The sequence below is a fragment of the Ursus arctos genome, unplaced genomic scaffold, assembly GCF_023065955.2.
Source record: "Ursus arctos isolate Adak ecotype North America unplaced genomic scaffold, UrsArc2.0 scaffold_29, whole genome shotgun sequence".
NCBI classification, from domain to species: Eukaryota; Metazoa; Chordata; class Mammalia; order Carnivora; family Ursidae; genus Ursus; species Ursus arctos.
Genome location: NW_026622974.1, coordinates 4,911,610 through 4,929,572, shown reverse-complemented (window position 1 = coordinate 4,929,572; position 17,963 = coordinate 4,911,610). Strand labels below are relative to the sequence as shown.

Here is a 17,963-nt window from a genome sequence, read left to right as displayed (position 1 = left end):
ACCAAACACATCTACTACCTTCCATCTCCCAGGGCCCTGACCTCCTCCTGGACAGCCATCCCTGTTTAGTCTACTCCTCTGCCAGCCTTCACTCCTGTCTGTGGTAAGCTAGGTTGTTCAAGAATGGGATATCAGAATAGGTTATCCCCTTCCATCTCTTAAAAGAAGTTCTCCACTTAGGAGACAAGGGGATTGGGATGGACGAAGTAAAACTGTGTATGTTGGGTGATTGAAAGACCCAAGAAGATAAGAGGATGGTGTTATCAGGCAAGTGCAGCAGGCCCTGGTTATCGAGGGAGCACAGAGCTGGTGGTGGTGAGAATGTTGGGGGAACGGTCTTGGCTCTCCCTTCTAACCTCCATCCTTCTTGAGATCTCATACTGAGTTCCTCAGTCTCAGCCTCTAAGTAGCAGTTTTCCTGGCAAGGTCATGCCCCTGGCTGGAGTTGACCTTTGCAGCATTACCTTCTTTTCGCTGAACGGGGTGGAAAAGAGAGAAGTCATGTGTGCTTTCAAACACTGAAGACCACAAAATTGACTGGATCTGCCAGGCCCTTTTGCAGATTTTGGTCCTTCAGCTCCCACGGCTTTGGGGAGTTATGCCATGTGGACAGCAACTAAATGATCAGTAACCCACCTGCCTCCTTGTAGTCTTGAGGGGAAGTCATGAACTCCACCAGGTTTGAGCCCCTGAAAGGATCACCAGAGGTAAGTCACTGTTGCTGCTTCTAGTTTTCCAAGGAAAGCTGAGACCTGGAGGGAAGGGTCATTTTATTTCTTGGCGGTGTGAGAGCATCTCGATGTTTGTGAAAGAGGGGAAGTGGACATAGGGTGAGTGGTGAATCATGAGACAGCCATGGGGCTAGGAATTGAACCCTGGCGTCCTGACTCCCAGCCCAGCAACACTAACTGCTTCTCCACTCTGCCTTTCTAGTGTCTCGTGCACTGGCTTCTGTCGCTGAATATGTTTACTCTTTGCCGACTGCAAGAGCCCTAAAGAGCAAGAGAGATGGCTTGGCAAGAAAGTCAAAAGTCAGTAATCCCCAGGGCCCTTGGCCAAGTTTCTATTGCCGGCCACTTCCCCCAGCCACAGCCTTAGCAGTGGCTGACGTAACCCGAGCCCGAGCCCCAGCCCCGCCCCAAGCAGGGGCCCGGCCCCTCCTATGGGCCTGGCTATTTTAAAACTAAACTCGCTGTGTAGGGATTGGTTCTGCTTCAAAACAAAGGGGAGGGGTGACGCTCGCTACGGGCACCCTTGTAGCCCTCGGGCTGTAAGGCTGGTTTATGGGTTCTGGCCTCGTGTCGGTGGCACCGCGATGTCTCGGGTTGCTAAAACCAGCCCCCGGAGGGTGCCAGCCGGGTAATAAAGTAGTGACTACTGGTTAAAGGTGGCATAATCATCGCAACAATAACAGCCGTAATTAGGCTAACCACCATCTGCCTCCGCCCTGGTATTCGCCCTGACTCACCCCGACGGCACGTGGGCTGTCGGAGAAGAAACTGAGGCAGGGGCGGAGCCCGCCGCCTGGAGGGACAAGTCGCCCTGAATTTTGCAGCTCCCCACGTCCAAAACCTGTTGTCTGGGATCTCGTTAAGGGGCCAAACCAAGGAGCGCCCATAAAGCTTGATTCTGATGTAAGCCCTCTGCCTCGGGTGACTGCCCCACCCCCAGGCCGCGGGGCTCTAAACTTCTCCGCAAGGAGGCCCCAAGGAAAACCCCGCTCAGAGCGCGGAGATTGGGAATCAGACTACAGGTCCCCTAGGCCTTTGCGCGCAAAGGCGCACTCCTTGCCTACGCCCCGAAGCCACGCCGCGGCCCTTGAGCTGCAATGCCTCCTGGGAGTTGTAGGGCATCGGGCAGCTCATTTAAGGGAGGTCCCACGTTTGAGGACTCTATCTCCCGTGGTGCCCCGCGGCTGTTTCTGACGCGACCCCGGGCCAGAGTGGGGTGGGGGCGTGGCCTGCGCGGGGCCCCACCCCGCTCTCCTCTGGCTGGCCGGACGCGGCGGTGGCAGTAGGGGAGGCGGCGGCGGCGGTGGTGGCGGTGGCGGTGGCGGGGGGGGGAGGGGCCGGGCGGGGGGCTGGCGGCAGCGGCGGATGGACTCGCGGGTATCGGAGCTGTTCGGCGGCTGCTGCCGGCCCGGAGGGGGCCCGGCCGTGGGCGGAACCCTTAAGGCTAGGGGGGCCGGCGGCAGCAGCGGCTGCGGGGGCCCAAAGGGGAAAAAGAAGAACGGAAGGAACAGAGGGGGCAAAGCCAACAACCCTCCGTACCTGCCCCCCGAGGTGAGCCCCATGAGAAGTGGCGGGTGAGAGGAAACCACTCTTTCCGGTCCCGGCACTCCAGGGAGGCGGGGCAGAGGGAATTGATACCCCCTTCCGGTGTCAGAACACTGGGGGGAGAGGAGAACCCTTCCTTCCGGTTCCAGGACCCCAGGGAGGACCCTCCTTCTGGGGTCAGGACCCCAGGGAGGACGAGTGGGGAGGGAGGATTCCCCCATTCTGATTCAGTAACCCCAGGAGGAGAAGTGGAGAAAGGGGATCCCACTTTTATCCCCTTGGGAAGAGCAAAGTAGAATGCCCTGGCTTCATCTGCTGCTACAGAAGGGAGACTGCATCCTGGGATGAGGAGGCAGCAGAGTTTTCTAAACTTGTTCCACAGGGGAGGAGGGGAGTACTGGGGAAGAGAGCAATATGTTCCATCTCTCTCCCTGAGTACACATACACGCACATATAAAAACAGACAACAAACAGTCAGGCTTAAGCCCTGTTGCCCTTTGTCCTATGAGGAAGTGGGGATGGCTTCCACATACCTGCCTCATCTGTCCCTAAGGCAGAGAATAACTGCTATTTTGTCCCTCTTAGGAAAGGAGGACCGAGCCTAAGCCAGTGGTTATCAAACTTTAGCAAGTATCAGAATCACCCGGATTGCTGCCTCACCCCTGGAGTTTCTGTTTCAATAGATCAGAGGTGGGCCTGATACTCTGCATTTCTTATAAGTTCCCAGGCAGTGCTAATGCTACTGGTCCTGGGATCACACTTTGAGAACCATTGGCCTAGACCATCATTCTTGTACGACTTTTCTGAAGGCACCCATCCTAATTCTTCACCTTTAGTAAAATGATAAAAAAAGAAGGTGTTTGCTAATGGGAAAAGATTTCCCTTTTAACTCCATGAGGTAGAGATTGTGGGTGAAGACCTGTTAGAGCCTGGGAGTCAGAGGGCCTTGAGGAGATGGAATGGTGACAGGAAGGAAAAAAGAAAAAGAAATGGCCAGGGAGGAGGAGAGCCAAAATGCAGGACAGGCAGAACAAGCGAATCTCTTATCCCGTCGCACCCTGGAGGGGAAGGCTCAGGCAACAGGTTGCTTCTGTGGTGGGTAACCTGATAGAGGAAAGTTGTAGGGGAGGTTGTGTGGGTGGATTCAGGATTTCACCTCAACTGAGGCATGTGAATCTGGTACGTGGAGTCTGTCTCCTTTATTGCATTTCCTGAGTTTCTTCTCTTCATCTCAGCCCCAACTTCAGAGCCCTGCCCCTCATTTTACCTGGGCTCATCTCTCATCAGGCTCATAGTGACCAGTGCTAAGCTCACCGTTTGGCCCTGGTCCAGAACCTCTTGCAGCCTCTTACTCTTGGTGACATCAGCTGAGAGGGGTGGGCAGGAAGGAAATGGTGTCTCCCAGACCAGTGGCAAAGAATGACCTCAGCAACCCGAACACAGAGGAAATCTAGACTTCTGGGGACAATAGTTTGAGGCCCCGAGAGAAGGAAGGGGTGATCTTGCATCTAGGAGGAATGTACCACCAGGAATCAAAGAAAGGAGGGACGAGGTTTCTGTTTCTGGCTTACATGGGTGACTCACTGTATTCTTAAAGGCCTTCCCTTCAGGGAGGTCCATTGGGACTGAGTGGAGGGTTTGTGTCTAAGCAGGTGCCTCTGAGGTTCCTGCTGTCTCAAGTTAGCTGCCTGGGCCCCAGCAGGAATCAGAGGGAAGTAGAAGTTGGTCAGGACAGTGTGTCATAACTGCTTTCTGTTTCTTTTCAGGCTGAAGATGGAAACATCGAATATAAAGTGAGTCTTAGGCTGGGGAGGGGCAGGTTGTCCTTGCTGGTATGGGGTGATTTTTTTCTGAGCTCCTTCCAACCCTGTGATCTATAGCAATTTAGGGGTATGATGCAGGGTAGAGGCTCTGTACCTCATTCTGTTGGAGGGGGGACTCACTGGTAGAGGAGACCAGGGATGAGGGTGTTTCAGTGGGAAGGGAAGGTCCTGGTCCTTGCCGCAGGACAGGTGGGGAGCAGGTGGGTTTAGGAGGAGCGTCTCTGACTTGATTTTCTTGTGACACCTCCCCTGGCCTAAGCTGAAGCTGGTGAATCCATCCCAGTACCGCTTTGAGCACCTGGTGACACAGATGAAGTGGCGGCTCCAGGAGGGCCGCGGTGAGGCCGTCTACCAGATTGGGGTGGAGGACAATGGGCTGCTGGTGGGGCTGGCGGAGGAGGAGATGCGGGCGTCCCTCAAGACCCTGCACCGGATGGCAGAGAAGTATGCTTCCCATTCCCCCTTGGTTCTCTTTACCTAACTCTGGAGAAGACCTGTGAATACCCAGTCACCTCGGGCCTGAGGGGCCCAGGAGGGCCCTTCCTTCTGCTGCCTTCTCTTGACAAAGGGCTGAAGTGGGGAGGGCTAGTGTTCTGGCCTCCTCCATATTGGACCAAGGCTTTTTTGCTTTTTGATTTAAGATTTGTTTGTTTAAAAGGATGTGGGATAGGCTGGAGGGTGGTAAGACAGTGAAGTCTGGTGGTGGGAGGTGCGGGAAGGCCATTTGGTCTAGAGCCAGGTTGGAAGGTGGGGGGGGGGAGTACAGGTGCGATGCGGCAGCCGTGGCCTTGCTGTGACAGGGTCGGGGCAGATATCACTGTTCTCCGGGAGCGAGAAGTGGATTATGACAGCGACATGCCCCGGAAGATTACCGAAGTGCTGGTACGAAAGGTCCCTGACAACCAACAGGTGAGCACACACCCTTCCCTACCTCTCACGCCCTTGCTCCCCAGGAGGGTCACCGGCCCAGGAACCTGGGCGCGGCCAGGTCATCATTTGGTCCCCAGGGAGTGTCACTGCCCTTAACCCAACCGTCCGTGGAGGGACATAAGGGATTGGAGTCCTTACCTCTCGCAATTCATCCACAGTTCCTAGACCTCCGTGTGGCCGTCCTGGGCAATGTGGACTCAGGGAAGTCGACTCTGCTTGGAGTCCTGACCCAGGGAGAGCTGGACAATGGGCGGGGCCGGGCTCGGCTCAACCTTTTCCGCCACCTGCATGAGATTCAGTCTGGCCGAACCTCCAGCATCAGCTTCGAGATCCTGGGCTTTAACAGCAAGGGAGAGGTGCATGCAATCAGCGGGACCCAGTGGGGCCAGACTCTGAGGCTGGGATGGTAGTGGTGAAGAACAGAGCCCGAGGGCAGTGTGGACACTTGCGGAAGTAGTGTAGAAGACGGCCCTGAGAGCAGACGGCAAGCTCTGTCTCCTTAGAAGGCACGTGGGGAATCAGCTGAATTATGTCAGATGGGGGGCTCAGGGGTAGGAGGCAGGGTCACCCAGTGACTGGTTTAGGTCCTGGCGACTCTTAAAGGGTTGGGGAGGCTGGCAGGGGGCACTGAGAGCCCTGGGCTCCGGGCCAGGTGGTGAATTACAGTGACTCACGGACGGCAGAAGAGATCTGCGAAAGCAGCTCCAAGATGATCACCTTCATCGACCTGGCCGGCCACCACAAGTACCTCCACACCACCATCTTCGGCCTCACCTCGTACTGCCCCGACTGCGCCCTGCTGCTCGTCAGCGCTAACACTGGGATCGGTACGAGCCAGTGGGGCAGGGACGGGGCTGGAGGGGGGCGCCGACTCTCCCACCCTGAGTCTCCTCGAACCTGGGAGCCCGACGAACTCTCGCGTTCCCTCTGCTCCCTCCCACATTCTCACCCTTCTCTCCTGCTGCCTGCCTTCCTTCTCTGAGGCAGCTGGCACCACAAGGGAACACCTGGGGCTGGCCCTGGCCCTGAAAGTGCCCTTCTTCATCGTGGTCAGCAAGGTGGACCTGTGTGCCAAGACCACAGTGGAGAGGACAGTACGCCAGCTAGAGCGGGTCCTCAAGCAGCCTGGCTGCCACAAGGTCCCCATGCTGGTCACCTCTGAGGATGACGCTGTCACTGCGGCTCAGCAGTTCGCCCAGTCACCCAAGTAAGCCTTTCTCACTCCAGAGCCCTGATCCACAGGGAAGGCTGCCGCGTGGTGTCCCACCCCAGGAGCAGACCAGTTCTGGCTCAGTTCTGTGGTTTTTCAGGTTGGGATTGTGGGAGGGCGTCTGTGCTAGCCAGCCTGGAGTCTTGCTGGTGCCTGGGACCCAGGAGACAAAGTGCTATGCCAGGCATTCGCTGTCTCCCTCGGGCTCTGGGATGAGCCTCGCGAGCCACATTCCTTGGCTGGCTCTCAGAGAGAGGCCTCAGAGCTCCTGAGAGGGTTAGCGGATAGGACAGAGGTGCCCTGCCCGCCCCCGCCCCAGGAGCTCCCCTTGCATGCGGGGAGCTCTGGCCTCTGCTTCCTGTTAGAAGCTCCCTCATCTGTCCGTTCCATGCCTTCCTCTGCAGCGTCACTCCTATCTTCACACTGTCCAGCGTGTCTGGAGAGAGTCTGGACCTGCTGAAAGTTTTTCTGAATATCTTGCCACCGCTCACCAACAGCAAAGAGCAGGAGGAACTCATGCAGCAGCTGACGGAGTTCCAGGTAGCTGGCCACCCGAACGGGCAGTGAGCTGGAGAACCCGGAAGGACTAATTGCGACCAAGCCCTGAGCCTGTTGAAGAGACTTTGGACTTGCCAGCCCTACCTGGCTGGCTGTTGATAGCATTTTCTTTGGCCTCAGGTAGACGAAATCTACACAGTACCAGAGGTGGGGACAGTTGTTGGAGGGACACTTTCCAGGTGAGTTGCTTCGCTCGCTCCCCACCCCCTCCAGCCCTCACATTCCCATGCACTCGGTCCTGGCCTTAAGGAGACCTTGGAGTTGTACGGACCCGTCTAAATGAGGTGCCTGTTTCCGGGCCGGGCTCTCACCGTGAGAAGAGCTGGAGAAAGCTAGTCTGTTGCCTCAGGAGGGAAGAAATAGTATTGCCGCTAACTGGAAATCTCCAGGCTCCTGAGGTTGAAGTGTGGGTCTTGAGCGCCAGTTGTATTCACCTGGCGTCATTTCCGCGTAGGGAAATGAGAGGTCCCTTAAGACTCTTCAAAGCCGGGGGTACCTCTCACCGTCACTACTGGCCTTTCCAGGTATCGGCCGTTAGAGTCTGAAGCTTCCCCCCTGCCCCCTCCCCCCACCGAAGGAGTCAGCTTAGGAGGGAAGGAATGTTGTGGGGGACCCTGGCGGAGAAGCAGGTGGCGGGCCGGGGGTAGACTGACGGCGTGCCGCCTGCCCTCTGGGCCGCAGTGGGATCTGCCGTGAGGGGGACCGGCTGGTGGTGGGCCCCGCGGACGACGGCCGCTTCCTGGAGCTGAGGGTGTGCAGCATCCAGCGCAACCGCTCTGCCTGCCGCGTGCTGCGAGCGGGGCAGGCCGCTACGCTGGCCCTCGGGGACTTCGACCGCGCGCTTCTTCGCAAGGTGAGGTGGGGGCGTCGGCTGGGGCGGGAACACGAGGACAAGCGCCCGGGAGACTGGCTGCTTGGATGAGAAGCGCCTGAGCTGCTTCAGAGGAGCTCAGAGGAAGCAGCCTCTAACCCAAGAAGCTGGTTACACAGGCTGTATAAAAAAGGCTCAGAATACTCAGAATCCTTAAGTAGGGATCATCGTCATGCAACCTGAACGTCCGGGAGCCTAGAAATACTAAGCGGTAGAAGAAGGGGTAGAGGACATGGGAGGGATAAGGAAGGGTTCTAAGTGGAGAGTTGTGAATATTGTCTTCTGAGGTCTTTGTGTTTAAAGTCTGAGAGGAAGAGGTGCAGGAGCTGGAGAGGGTGTGACGGTGGTGGGGGAGGGAGAGACTAATGAAAGGTCTGCCCTTGGTCTGGGGGCTGTGCCTCCCCAGGGCATGGTGATGGTGAGCCCCGAGATGAATCCCACCATCTGCTCCGTGTTCGAGGCAGAGATCGTCCTACTGTTCCATGCCACCACGTTCCGGCGAGGCTTCCAGGTGACAGTACATGTGGGCAACGTACGTCAGACAGCAGTGGTGGAAAAGATCCATGCCAAGGTGAGAGGGACCCAGCCGTGCCGTTTTTCCAGGGAAAAGTCAGAATTCTCTGCCTCCAGAAAGGAAGGAGGCCTGGCCCCAGACTCATAGAGAACACCCTGATCCCACAAAGGGGACCGAGCCCCACTCTGGGTGGGTAGAAGCCTGATAGGCCCCCGAGGGTGGAGAGCCAAGGCTGGTAGAGAACGGGATGGGAGGCTCTGTCCAGGACCAGTGACGGCATATCTGCTGCAGGACAAGCTGCGGACAGGGGAGAAGGCAGTGGTACGTTTCCGCTTCCTGAAACACCCAGAGTACCTGAAGGTGGGCGCCAAGCTGCTGTTCCGGGAGGGTGTCACCAAGGGCATCGGCCATGTCACCGATGTACAAGCCATTGCAGCAGGAGAGGCCCAGGCCAACATGGGCTTCTGAACTCCTCCAGGCAGGCACAGTTCCATTGCTGTCCCTACAATATATAAGGTGACTTCTGGCCATGCTGCCCGCTGTTGGCGGCTCTGTGTGTTAATAGGCGAGGGAGAGACCGGTGCTCTCTGCCCCATGCTCCCTGCCACCTTTCTGGAGAGGTGTCAAGCTTGGTGTGGCCAGGGAGGGACAGTCCTGAGGGAGAAGACAGGAGAATTCAGGGCAGTGCTCGGCAGCTGTGTGTCCACCTGGTTGGCTCATCAACCCTGGCAACCCCATGGCCTGTCTACTGGAGGGAGCCGACCACCGCCACCTTGGCCCCACTGTCCAGACTGGGCATGATTCGCCGGTGTGGTCCCTGCACTTCAGGAATTGTCACAACTGGGGGTGGTCCTCGAAAGCACTCCTTTTTCTATACCTCTTCTCAAGGCCATGTAAGTTGCCCATCTCTACTTGACTGTGGACAAAAGACATTTGCTCCTGGCCATCTGGTGGCCCAGGGTCCGAAGAAACGGCACAGGGACAGTGCTCCCACCTTGTGCTGAGACATGAGGTCTGTTCCTCAGCTTTGTCTCCTTTCCCTTCTTCACTCAAGGGCCATTTCCCATTTCTCTGCTCACAGGCCCCACAGGTGCTATTTGTCGTGCTGGCCCAGGCGTGGGGCTGCCAAGCTCAGGTTTGGCATACCGAAGGTCAGCTGCATGTCAATCAGTCTTGTCCCCTCCTCTGCAGTGATTTGTTGGTTTTAATGCTGGATCAAACAGTGTTTTACTTTCCCAGACTAGTGACTGGGGACCTGACCCACAGCTCCTCATCCTGCCACCCCTGCCCCCCCTTCCTGTTCCCCTGTAAGTCCTCCCTCTGTTGCAGGGAACCTGGAGGAAAGGGGAAGGTGTTGCCATATTTCCTACTCTTTTAGGGCATGGACTCCCTCCTTTCCCTTTGTTAATGTCCTGGGTTCCCCGGACTCAGGGATTTGTTGGTTCAGGTTTCTCTGCATATATGTGTATATATATATACACACATACACACACACACACACACACACATATATACATATATATTTAAATACACATATATATATATTGTACAGAATAAAAAATGTTTTATTGAATACACTGTGCTTATGTTTAAGATACGGGCTCAGCTTCCAGAGCTAGATTCCTCTTCAGGATTAGACACGTGAAAGCCTAACACTGCTGAGCCCTGAATGGAGAAAGAACCCATCCGGTATCTCAGTCACCATTCTTCCCTCCCTCTCCCTCCCATGCGATCAGTGCTCCAGTGTTGTGACCTGGCTGTTCTGGCTTATTTGCATAGTTCTCGAGTGAGCAGAATAGAAAGTGAAAGTGCTGTCTTCTTAGCTGAGATCGGTAACTACCCCGCCCTTGGGTAGTTGGCCCCTGATAGGGTCACAGTGGTGGGGAGATGGCTCCTGTGCTGAGCCGTCAGAGCTTTGGAGCTGGGTGTGCCACCTACTTACTGAGGAATGGATCTTAGAGTCCTGCTAGTCTGGCCCTCACGCTCTCCCTACCAGTGCAGAATAGCCTGAAGTTTATGTAGCTTAAATGCTTCTTGGAGCTACAAGGGCCACCCAGCCAAACCTTAGTCCTTTCTTACTGTTTCTGTGTTCAGAGTACCTGTCATGTGTTATGGGACTGTGTTTTGAGTACCGATCCTTACAAAAGAAATTTAATGATAAATGTGACCCAAGGCCCCATGAGGCATTCTGTCTCCAGGGCTGTTTTTTTTTTTTTAAGAGAGTGCGCACCAGTGAGCAGCCAGGTTGGGGGGTAGACAGATGAAAATCTCCCAAGCGGGGCCCAACGCAGGGCTTGATCTCAAGACCCCAAGATAATGACCTGAGCTGAAATCAAGAATGGGAGGCTTTACCGACTGAGCCACCCAGACGCCCATCTCTGGGGTTTTAAAGCGATAGCTTCCCAAACTATTCAGACGCTGCTGTTTTTAAGAATATCACGGGCTTAACTTGCTACTACGATAAGAAGTCTGTGCTTGAAGAGCTTCCTCTTCCTCCTGCGTTGGGGACTAAGAGCTACTTCCTTCCTTCTGTGCAGCGGATAAACAGCTATGAGAGAAGGTTGTATTCAGCAAAAAAGGTACTATAGCTTTCCCCCAACACGGACCTCTGCATGTCTGTCTGCTGTCCCCTCCACAGGCTTATTGCCGGTATGCTGGGGCAGGGTTGGCATTTCCAAGAAAACAGAAGGTGTGCTGCTGGTATTGTCATTCCTAGTTATCTATTCCCCCCCCTGTCTTGGCCTCTATAAGCCCAGTGAAGCCAGAGTTTCTACCACATTGCTTTTCTATATGACTCTCTCCAATCAACCAAAGTGTTCAAACTTTGTTCCACTTAAGCTGTAGAGTACCCGAAGGAGAATACTGCTTCATTGTAGGCTTTTTTTTTTTTTAAACTTTTCACTGGATTAAGAAAGGAAATTTTGGAAAATGATCTCGGTATTTATTTTTTTATTCATTTATTTGTCAGAGAGAGAGAGAGAGCATAAGCAGGGGAGTGGCAGGCAGAGGGAGAAGCAGGCTCCCCACTGAGCAGAGACCCCGATGCGGGATTCAATCCCAGGATCCTGGGATCATGACCTGAGCCCAAGGCAGATGCTTTACCAACTGAGCCCCCAGGCATCCTATGATCTCAGTATTTAATAAGACATCTTCAGGAACCAGGGAGCTATACCTTGCTACATTAATGGAACGTTTAGGAGGATAAAAAGATGTATAAAGCAGCCCCCCCCCCCGTAACATGTACATTTTTACTCTCCCAGTTGCAGTAATCATCTAAAATTATTTACTACGTAAGTTTCATCCAATGCATATCAAGCACCTGTTATGTGCAAGGCACTGTGAAGAATTCTTGTCTTCAAGAAACTACAAATCTGGTAGGAAAAGGGCCATGTACACAGTATTCAGCTGCTACAAGAGGAAAATACTTTTGAAGGAAGAAGTAAGTTTCTGTTACATGCAATGTTTTTCAAATGCTCCCCCCTTCTTCAAACTAAATACAGACCCCCAATTTATAAGTAAGTTTGAAGAGCAGTTGGTTTGTGTATTATGTATGAGAGGGGGGATATGTACACCCTTCTTCCTACTCACTTCCCCCAACGCCACCTAGTTCAGTTCATCGGCACTTGGGTTCTCTGTAACACAAGGTTTCCCATATCAAAAAAGCTGATTTTCCACATAGAAGATTGCAGATTAAGAACACAGTGCTATAAACATGGATGGGTGCAGAAAAGCTACAATAAACCCTAAGCTAAATATTCAAACATCAAAAGGGAAGAGATGAACGTGCCAGTGACCCTGAAAGCCAAGCAGTAGCTCTTCCTTCAGGGTTTAAGGACATGTCAGCACCCTAACAAACCTGGCTGGCACGGCCTCTTCTAGGTCAGCACTTCTCAAACACCCTGGAGAATCTTGTCAATACGCAGATTCTGATTCAGTAGGGGTGGGGGTGAGGCTGAGACCCTTGCTAACAGTTCCCTGCTGCTGCTGCCGCCGCAGTTCACAGCCTAGAAAGAGTCTAGAGATGCTCTAGTTCTGACTGGGACTTACCCAATCGAAGAGCTCCTGAACTGGCCCGTTCACAATCTCGTTCTACATGAGACCAATGCAAGAGCTAGAAGGGCCGGTGGCTAAAACCATGGCCATAATAGGATTTACTTGTATGAAATTTGGTATTTATTGAGCAGCTGCTGTGTACAGAGCCCTGCCCTAAACTAGTTAGCACTTTAGGGTTTCAGGTCTTCACCTCGCGCTCTCAAACCTCACATTTTGGTCAAAGCATTATCTGAACTGTCCCGTCACAGAGGTTGGGGAAAATTTTAAAAACGTCTTTTCTCCCTCAGTTCCTTTTTTGTGCCATCTTTAAGCCATGTACTTTAAACACATTGTCCTTTATGTCCCATAATCTGTAAGGTTTATCAGTTGTACAGATGAGAAAAGTGCCTCGCCTAGGCTTCGAGGCCCACACATTTGTACTCTGACCCTGCCTCCCTAAACTCTAGTGATTAAAAACTCAAAGCAGTTGCATCTCGGCAAGATAAGTTAGTTTTTACATCTCTGTCAACAATGGAATCGGAATCCATGCCTGTGAAGAGATGGGAGTTTTAACCCCGCATCTAACTGGATTATTTTTCTTACTAAAAATTTCATAAAGTTACAGATTTGCTTGAGAAGTGAGCATATTTCCATCTCCTAGTTTACAGGTGAAATAGTAAAACCCTGCAGCAAGCCTGAGGGCAGCACTAGTGTGTTAACGGCTTAAAAAATGACTCCAATGTCTGCACGCCCTCAGGCCTGGGGCGTTTATTACTGGAGGCTGAAGGGCTCTTGGGATTTCTTTTACTTTGAGGAGAACTGGCAGGAACAACCTGTGAGTTTGAGGAGTGGGGCTGCAAAAAGGATTTTTGTAACTCCAATGCAAAGTGATAGTCCGTATGTTCTGGCATCTCCCATACAGGTACCAGAGAGCCACACTTCTCACAGGGCACCTGGTCCTCAGCTGCCAGAGGACTTGGGGAAGTAGTTGATTTCTGAGCCACTGCCAGAGCAGAGTTGGAAGTTAAAGAAGCAGGCCTGTTTGGGCTGTTCTGGGCCAAGGCCAGCTCTGTAGTTGTTTTAGAGGATTCTAGCTTCAACACCGCTTGACAGACAGGGGTGCAATCTGGATACTCTGCTGGAAGACAGTTTGTTAACTCTTTAGGACTGGACTGTGGATTTTGTGGAGGGAAGCAAACTGAAGGATTATTAAGCTGTTTCTGTTTTAGAAGTAGACTTGTCTGCTTAAAGAAGGGCTCGGTTCCCGTAGTACAACTGGTTTGGAAAGGTAAGGAGGCCTTGGATGGTGAATTGCTCATGGGGGCCTGGGTAGTGGCAGGAAGAGAGGACAGTGAAGCTTCTTTGATTTTCTGCTTTTCTGCAGCTTTTTGGAAGAATGATTCCAGAGAAGTGGTTGCTTTCTTAGTGACTGTCACTGCTGGGCCACATCCCCGGGTCTTAGCTTCTGAACTGGTAACTGGCACCTTTGGCAGAGAACTTGGGTCATTGCTCAGGAAGGTGGTGATGTCTGTGCAAGATGAAGGGGCAGAAGTGGAGAATTTGGTAGCACACAGGAAGACCATTGAGAGGGGAGGGGACCTGTATAGAAAGTAAAGGAACAAGATTAGCACCAGGTCACAGATTCAGTTCGTAAATGACTGGGATTGTGATTCTGCCACGATAGTGTTCTTAAATTTTAGGGTTATCAGACTGATACAGATTCAGTAGACCTGGAATAGGCAGAGAATATGCCTTCCTGCCAAGTTCCTAGGTGATGCTGATCTTGCTAGCTTAGGACCACATCTTGAGAACTGCTAACCTGGTGAACACCTAACCAGGTCAGACATTTACACAACAGATCCCCTGACAGCAAGGTGTTCGTAACGTGTATCAGAAGATACATAAGAGCAGTTGTAATTCAGGACTGAGGCAAGAAATTTTATTCAGGGCAACAAAAAAGCTTTAGAATATTTAGACTGGGAAGTCTCTTGAAAAAAATCCTGTTACCCATTCTGTTTTTAAAGAAGGCACCACCTAACCATCATTCTGACAGACTTCCAACTCGAATTTCTAGAGAATAAAATCCCACAACTGGAATTACCTATCCTAGTCTCAGAAACATTTCAAGAAATTTGTGCCATAGCGTTATTCATTATGTCTAATTACTCAAATAATTTTCACATTAGTTGAATTTCAGAAGATAAAACATGCTTTTATATACAGATTAGTCTCTCGATGAGGTAGAGTAAATGCCATTTTAGAACGGTTATGACAGGGTCTCAGTACCCTCTGGTCTCATGCTTTTGGACACTTATAATCGGGTCATTTTGATGCTTCCCTGTCAGTATGTTTCACACTCCTGGTAAGTATTAGAGTCTGTCAATTGATAAGGTTTCATATGAACACAGTATCATTTTACCATTTAGTTCAGTGAAACTGTTCAGTATTTGAAAATAAATACATATATCAGGAAGTAAAAGTTAAATAAATTTTTCCACACAAAGACCAAAGATTCCAGCTTCAGAGACCCCATCATATTGTAGGCCAGCACACACAATAGTAGCACCCACGTAGTCAGACAAGCAATAACTTAGGTGTTCAGTGAACTTTGTTTATTTATTTATTTATGTATTTATTTGTAGTTGACACAATGTTACATTAGTTTCAGGTTAAACTTTTATTTTTTATAATCAAGTACAGAGCTATAAGTAAACAACCAATTTATGTCTCTCACATAATTATATTTCCATTGTGAATTAGGAATACTTTTTTCCAATGTAACAGGCTATGTTAAATAGAGGATTCCAATACTGAAAATCATTAATATCTGAACAATAAATGAACATATTCCAATGATCTATTTGGTTATTTTTCATTACCAAGTGAAGTGAGATTTAATATGACATTCGGTATTATACCACTGGAGCTTGTAATTGAGTTGGGATGTTAGGCTGAGCTTATCAATAAATATAGGTCGCTTTTATTATCAAGGAAGATAGTTTTAAGATAGAACAATCAGGTGTTGAGAGAGAAGTTCCCAAGTGTATCCTTGAAACTTGAGTTCCATACTCACACATGCAATTGGTTCTCTCTGATTGCATAAAGGCAGGGATAATATGGGTTTACTCTGCCTCTGAAACCCACCCCTGAGAACTGGAATGCACCAAATGTGGGCAAAGAAGCTGCAGCTGAGCTGCCTTGTTTCTGGCGTTTCTGTTGTGTTCCGCCATTCCTCTCTGTGATAGGTCCTACTAGCTAGAATCACCAAGAACTCACCCCAGCTGGAAAGCTATCCACCCAAGAATTTTAGACCAAGTCAGGGTACAAGTCTTGTCTAAGAAGACAAGCTAGAATTCAGCTCACCAGTCAGTTCTGATTCCTGAAGTGTTACAGCTCCTGATGACAGCAAGCGCATCACGGCTCATCTGGTGAGCATCATAGCGGGTGAGAGCGCAGCAGCGGCGCACGCTGCTCAGACGTTTGTCTCCCTGTACACGAATGATCACAGCCAACTGGGTGGCCACCCTGTCATTCTGTGGGTATAAAAGGATTGCGACCAGAACTAAGTTATTGGGAGCATCTGGGTTCTATATATTGAACTGTGTGAGAGGAAATTAAAAGAACCAGGGTGACGGAATGGTTTGGAAATAATCGCGCTTAATTAATATTTTAAACAGTGAAGTGACAAGGATCTTACACGTCCAGAATTACTTTTGGCATAAAATTCTTTCACGCTTAAAGACAGATAAATTTCCAGGGGTCCCTATTGTGTTGCATTAGATACAAAGTGGGAGGAAAAGCCACACTGTAAGGCTTTTATAATCTTATGAAGCCTTATAAAGAAATGAGAACAGAGCGACACCTAGTGAGCAAAGGCAAGTAGGCGCATAAGAACTGGGATCCTCTCCCTCTTTCTGTGGCCCACCAAAAAAGAAACATTCATCACCACCAATTCAGCTAACAAGGGGCAAACAGGTAGTTGTGGATGATTTCTGACAATATACAGTTGACTTGTAGGACTCCTAGATGTGGAAACATAAGAGAACATATCAAACTATACCAGCAGGAAAGTGAAAAAACCCACAAAATGGGAGAAAATATTTGTAAATGATTTATCTGACAAGGGACTTATAAGCAGAATATATACAGAACACTTAAAACTCAATAATGAAGAAACAAATAAACCACTTCAAAAATGGGCAAAGGATCTTGACAAATTTCTCCAAAGAAGATAAGAAGATGGCCAATAAGCACCTGAAAACCATAATGAGATACCACTTCACACCCACTAGTATAGCTAAAACAAGAAAAAGACAGTAACAAGGATATAGTGAAATTAAAACCTCTTTACATTGCCGGGAATGTAACATAGTACAGCAACAGTCTGGTAGTTCCTCACAATGCTAAATATAGTTACCATGTGAACCAGCAATTCTAATCCTAGGCATATACCCAAGAGAAATGAAACGTGTCTACACAGAAATCTGTACATGAATGTTCATAGCAATACTGTTCATAAGAGCCAAAAAGTAGAGGTGCTGGGTGGCTCAGTTGTTAAGCCTCTGCCTTCGGCTCAGGTCATGATCCCAGGGTCCTGGGAGCAAGCCCCACATGGGGCTCCCTGCTCAGTGGGGAGCCTGCTTCTCCCTCTCCCACTCCCCCTGCTTGTGTTCCCTCTCTCGCTGTGTCTGTCTCTGTCAAATAAATAAAATCTTAAAAAAAAATTATCATTATAGCCAAAAGGTAGAAACAACTCAAATATCGGGGCGCCTGGGTGGCACAGCAGTTAAGCGTCTGCCTTCGGCTCAGGGCGTGATCCCGGCGTTATGGGATTGAGCCCCATGTCAGGCTCCTCCGCTATGAGCCTGCTTCTTCCTCTCCCACTCCCCCTGCTTGTGTTCCCTCTCTCACTGGCTGTCTCTATCTCTGTCTAATAAATAAATAATAAAAAAAGAAACAACTCAAATATCCATTCACTGATGAATGGATAAACAAAATATGGCATATCCATATAACAGAATATTATTCATTCATAAAAGGAAAAAAAGATACTGATACATGTTACAATATGAGTGAATCTTGAAACTATTATGTTAACCAAAAGATTTCAAGCCAGCCAAAAGGCCATATTGCCTTAGTCCACTTATATAAGATGTCCAGAACAGTAAGTCTATGAAGACAAAGCACAATAGTGGTTGTCTAGGACAGGGGTGAGTAACTGCTAATGGGTATACGATTTCTTTTCTGGGTGATGAAAATGTTCTTAAATTGATTGTGGAATGGTTGAACAATTCTGGAATATACTAAGTTCAAACTACTGAGCTGTATATTGTAAATGGGTGAATATATCAATAAAGCTCATTTTTAAAGATTTTTTTTGTTTTGTTTTTTTTACTTGTTTGAGAGAACGAGAGAGAGGGAGAGGGAGAAGGGGCTCGACCCCAGGATCATGACCTGAGCCGAACGCAGACATTTAACTGACTGAGCCACCCAGGCACCTCAATAAAGTTTTTTTTTAAAGGAAAGGATAAAGAAACTAATCATCAGATGTCAAATCTCTGACATCTTACTCTATCTCTAAAACTGCCAGTACTTCTCCGCCACATGGACTATGGTTAAGTTCCAATAATTCACAGTCTAATCCCTGCATGCCCTATTTAATGGCTCTGTACTCTGATGAAGATCCACTGTATATTCAGGATTGCAGGGGGGCTTAGGTAAGAAATACACAAAAGAGTAGAGGCAAATA

General features: G+C 50.2%; 2 protein-coding genes across 15 annotated transcripts in view; one reads left to right on the top strand and one right to left on the bottom strand.

Moving 5' to 3' along the window:
• The first annotated feature begins 2,074 nt into the window (after positions 1–2,074).
• On the top strand, positions 2,075–15,070 carry GTPBP2 (GTP binding protein 2). Of its 4 annotated transcripts, XM_044387196.3 has the most exons (13): positions 2,198–2,282; positions 2,862–2,966; positions 4,043–4,069; positions 4,359–4,543; positions 4,900–5,008; positions 5,188–5,385; positions 5,682–5,856; positions 6,017–6,236; positions 6,644–6,779; positions 6,918–6,976; positions 7,479–7,650; positions 8,075–8,239; positions 8,474–15,070. In XM_044387196.3, exons 4-13 carry the CDS (start codon positions 4,410–4,412, stop codon positions 8,648–8,650), a joined length of 1,545 nt encoding a protein of 514 aa, XP_044243131.1. In that variant the 5' UTR covers positions 2,198–2,282; positions 2,862–2,966; positions 4,043–4,069; positions 4,359–4,409; the 3' UTR covers positions 8,651–15,070. The 4 variants fall into 4 exon arrangements, with proteins under 4 accessions (XP_026363145.1, XP_057160036.1, XP_044243131.1 ...); XM_026507360.4 differs by lacking the exon at positions 2,862–2,966 and having other exon boundaries at positions 2,075–2,282; XM_057304054.1 differs by lacking the exons at positions 2,198–2,282; positions 2,862–2,966 and adding an exon at positions 3,754–3,828.
• POLH (DNA polymerase eta) overlaps positions 11,115–17,963 on the bottom strand; it is a 37,607-nt gene continuing 30,758 nt past the window's right edge. For all 11 annotated transcript variants that reach the window (XM_048219584.2, XM_057304052.1, XM_048219581.2 and 8 more), the window contains 2 exons: positions 15,578–15,747; positions 11,115–13,813 (listed from right to left, as the gene is read on the bottom strand). In XM_048219584.2, the coding sequence (XP_048075541.1) occupies positions 12,922–13,813; positions 15,578–15,747 (1,062 nt within the window). In that variant the 3' untranslated portion in view covers positions 11,115–12,921. The remainder of the gene's footprint in view (positions 13,814–15,577; positions 15,748–17,963) is intronic.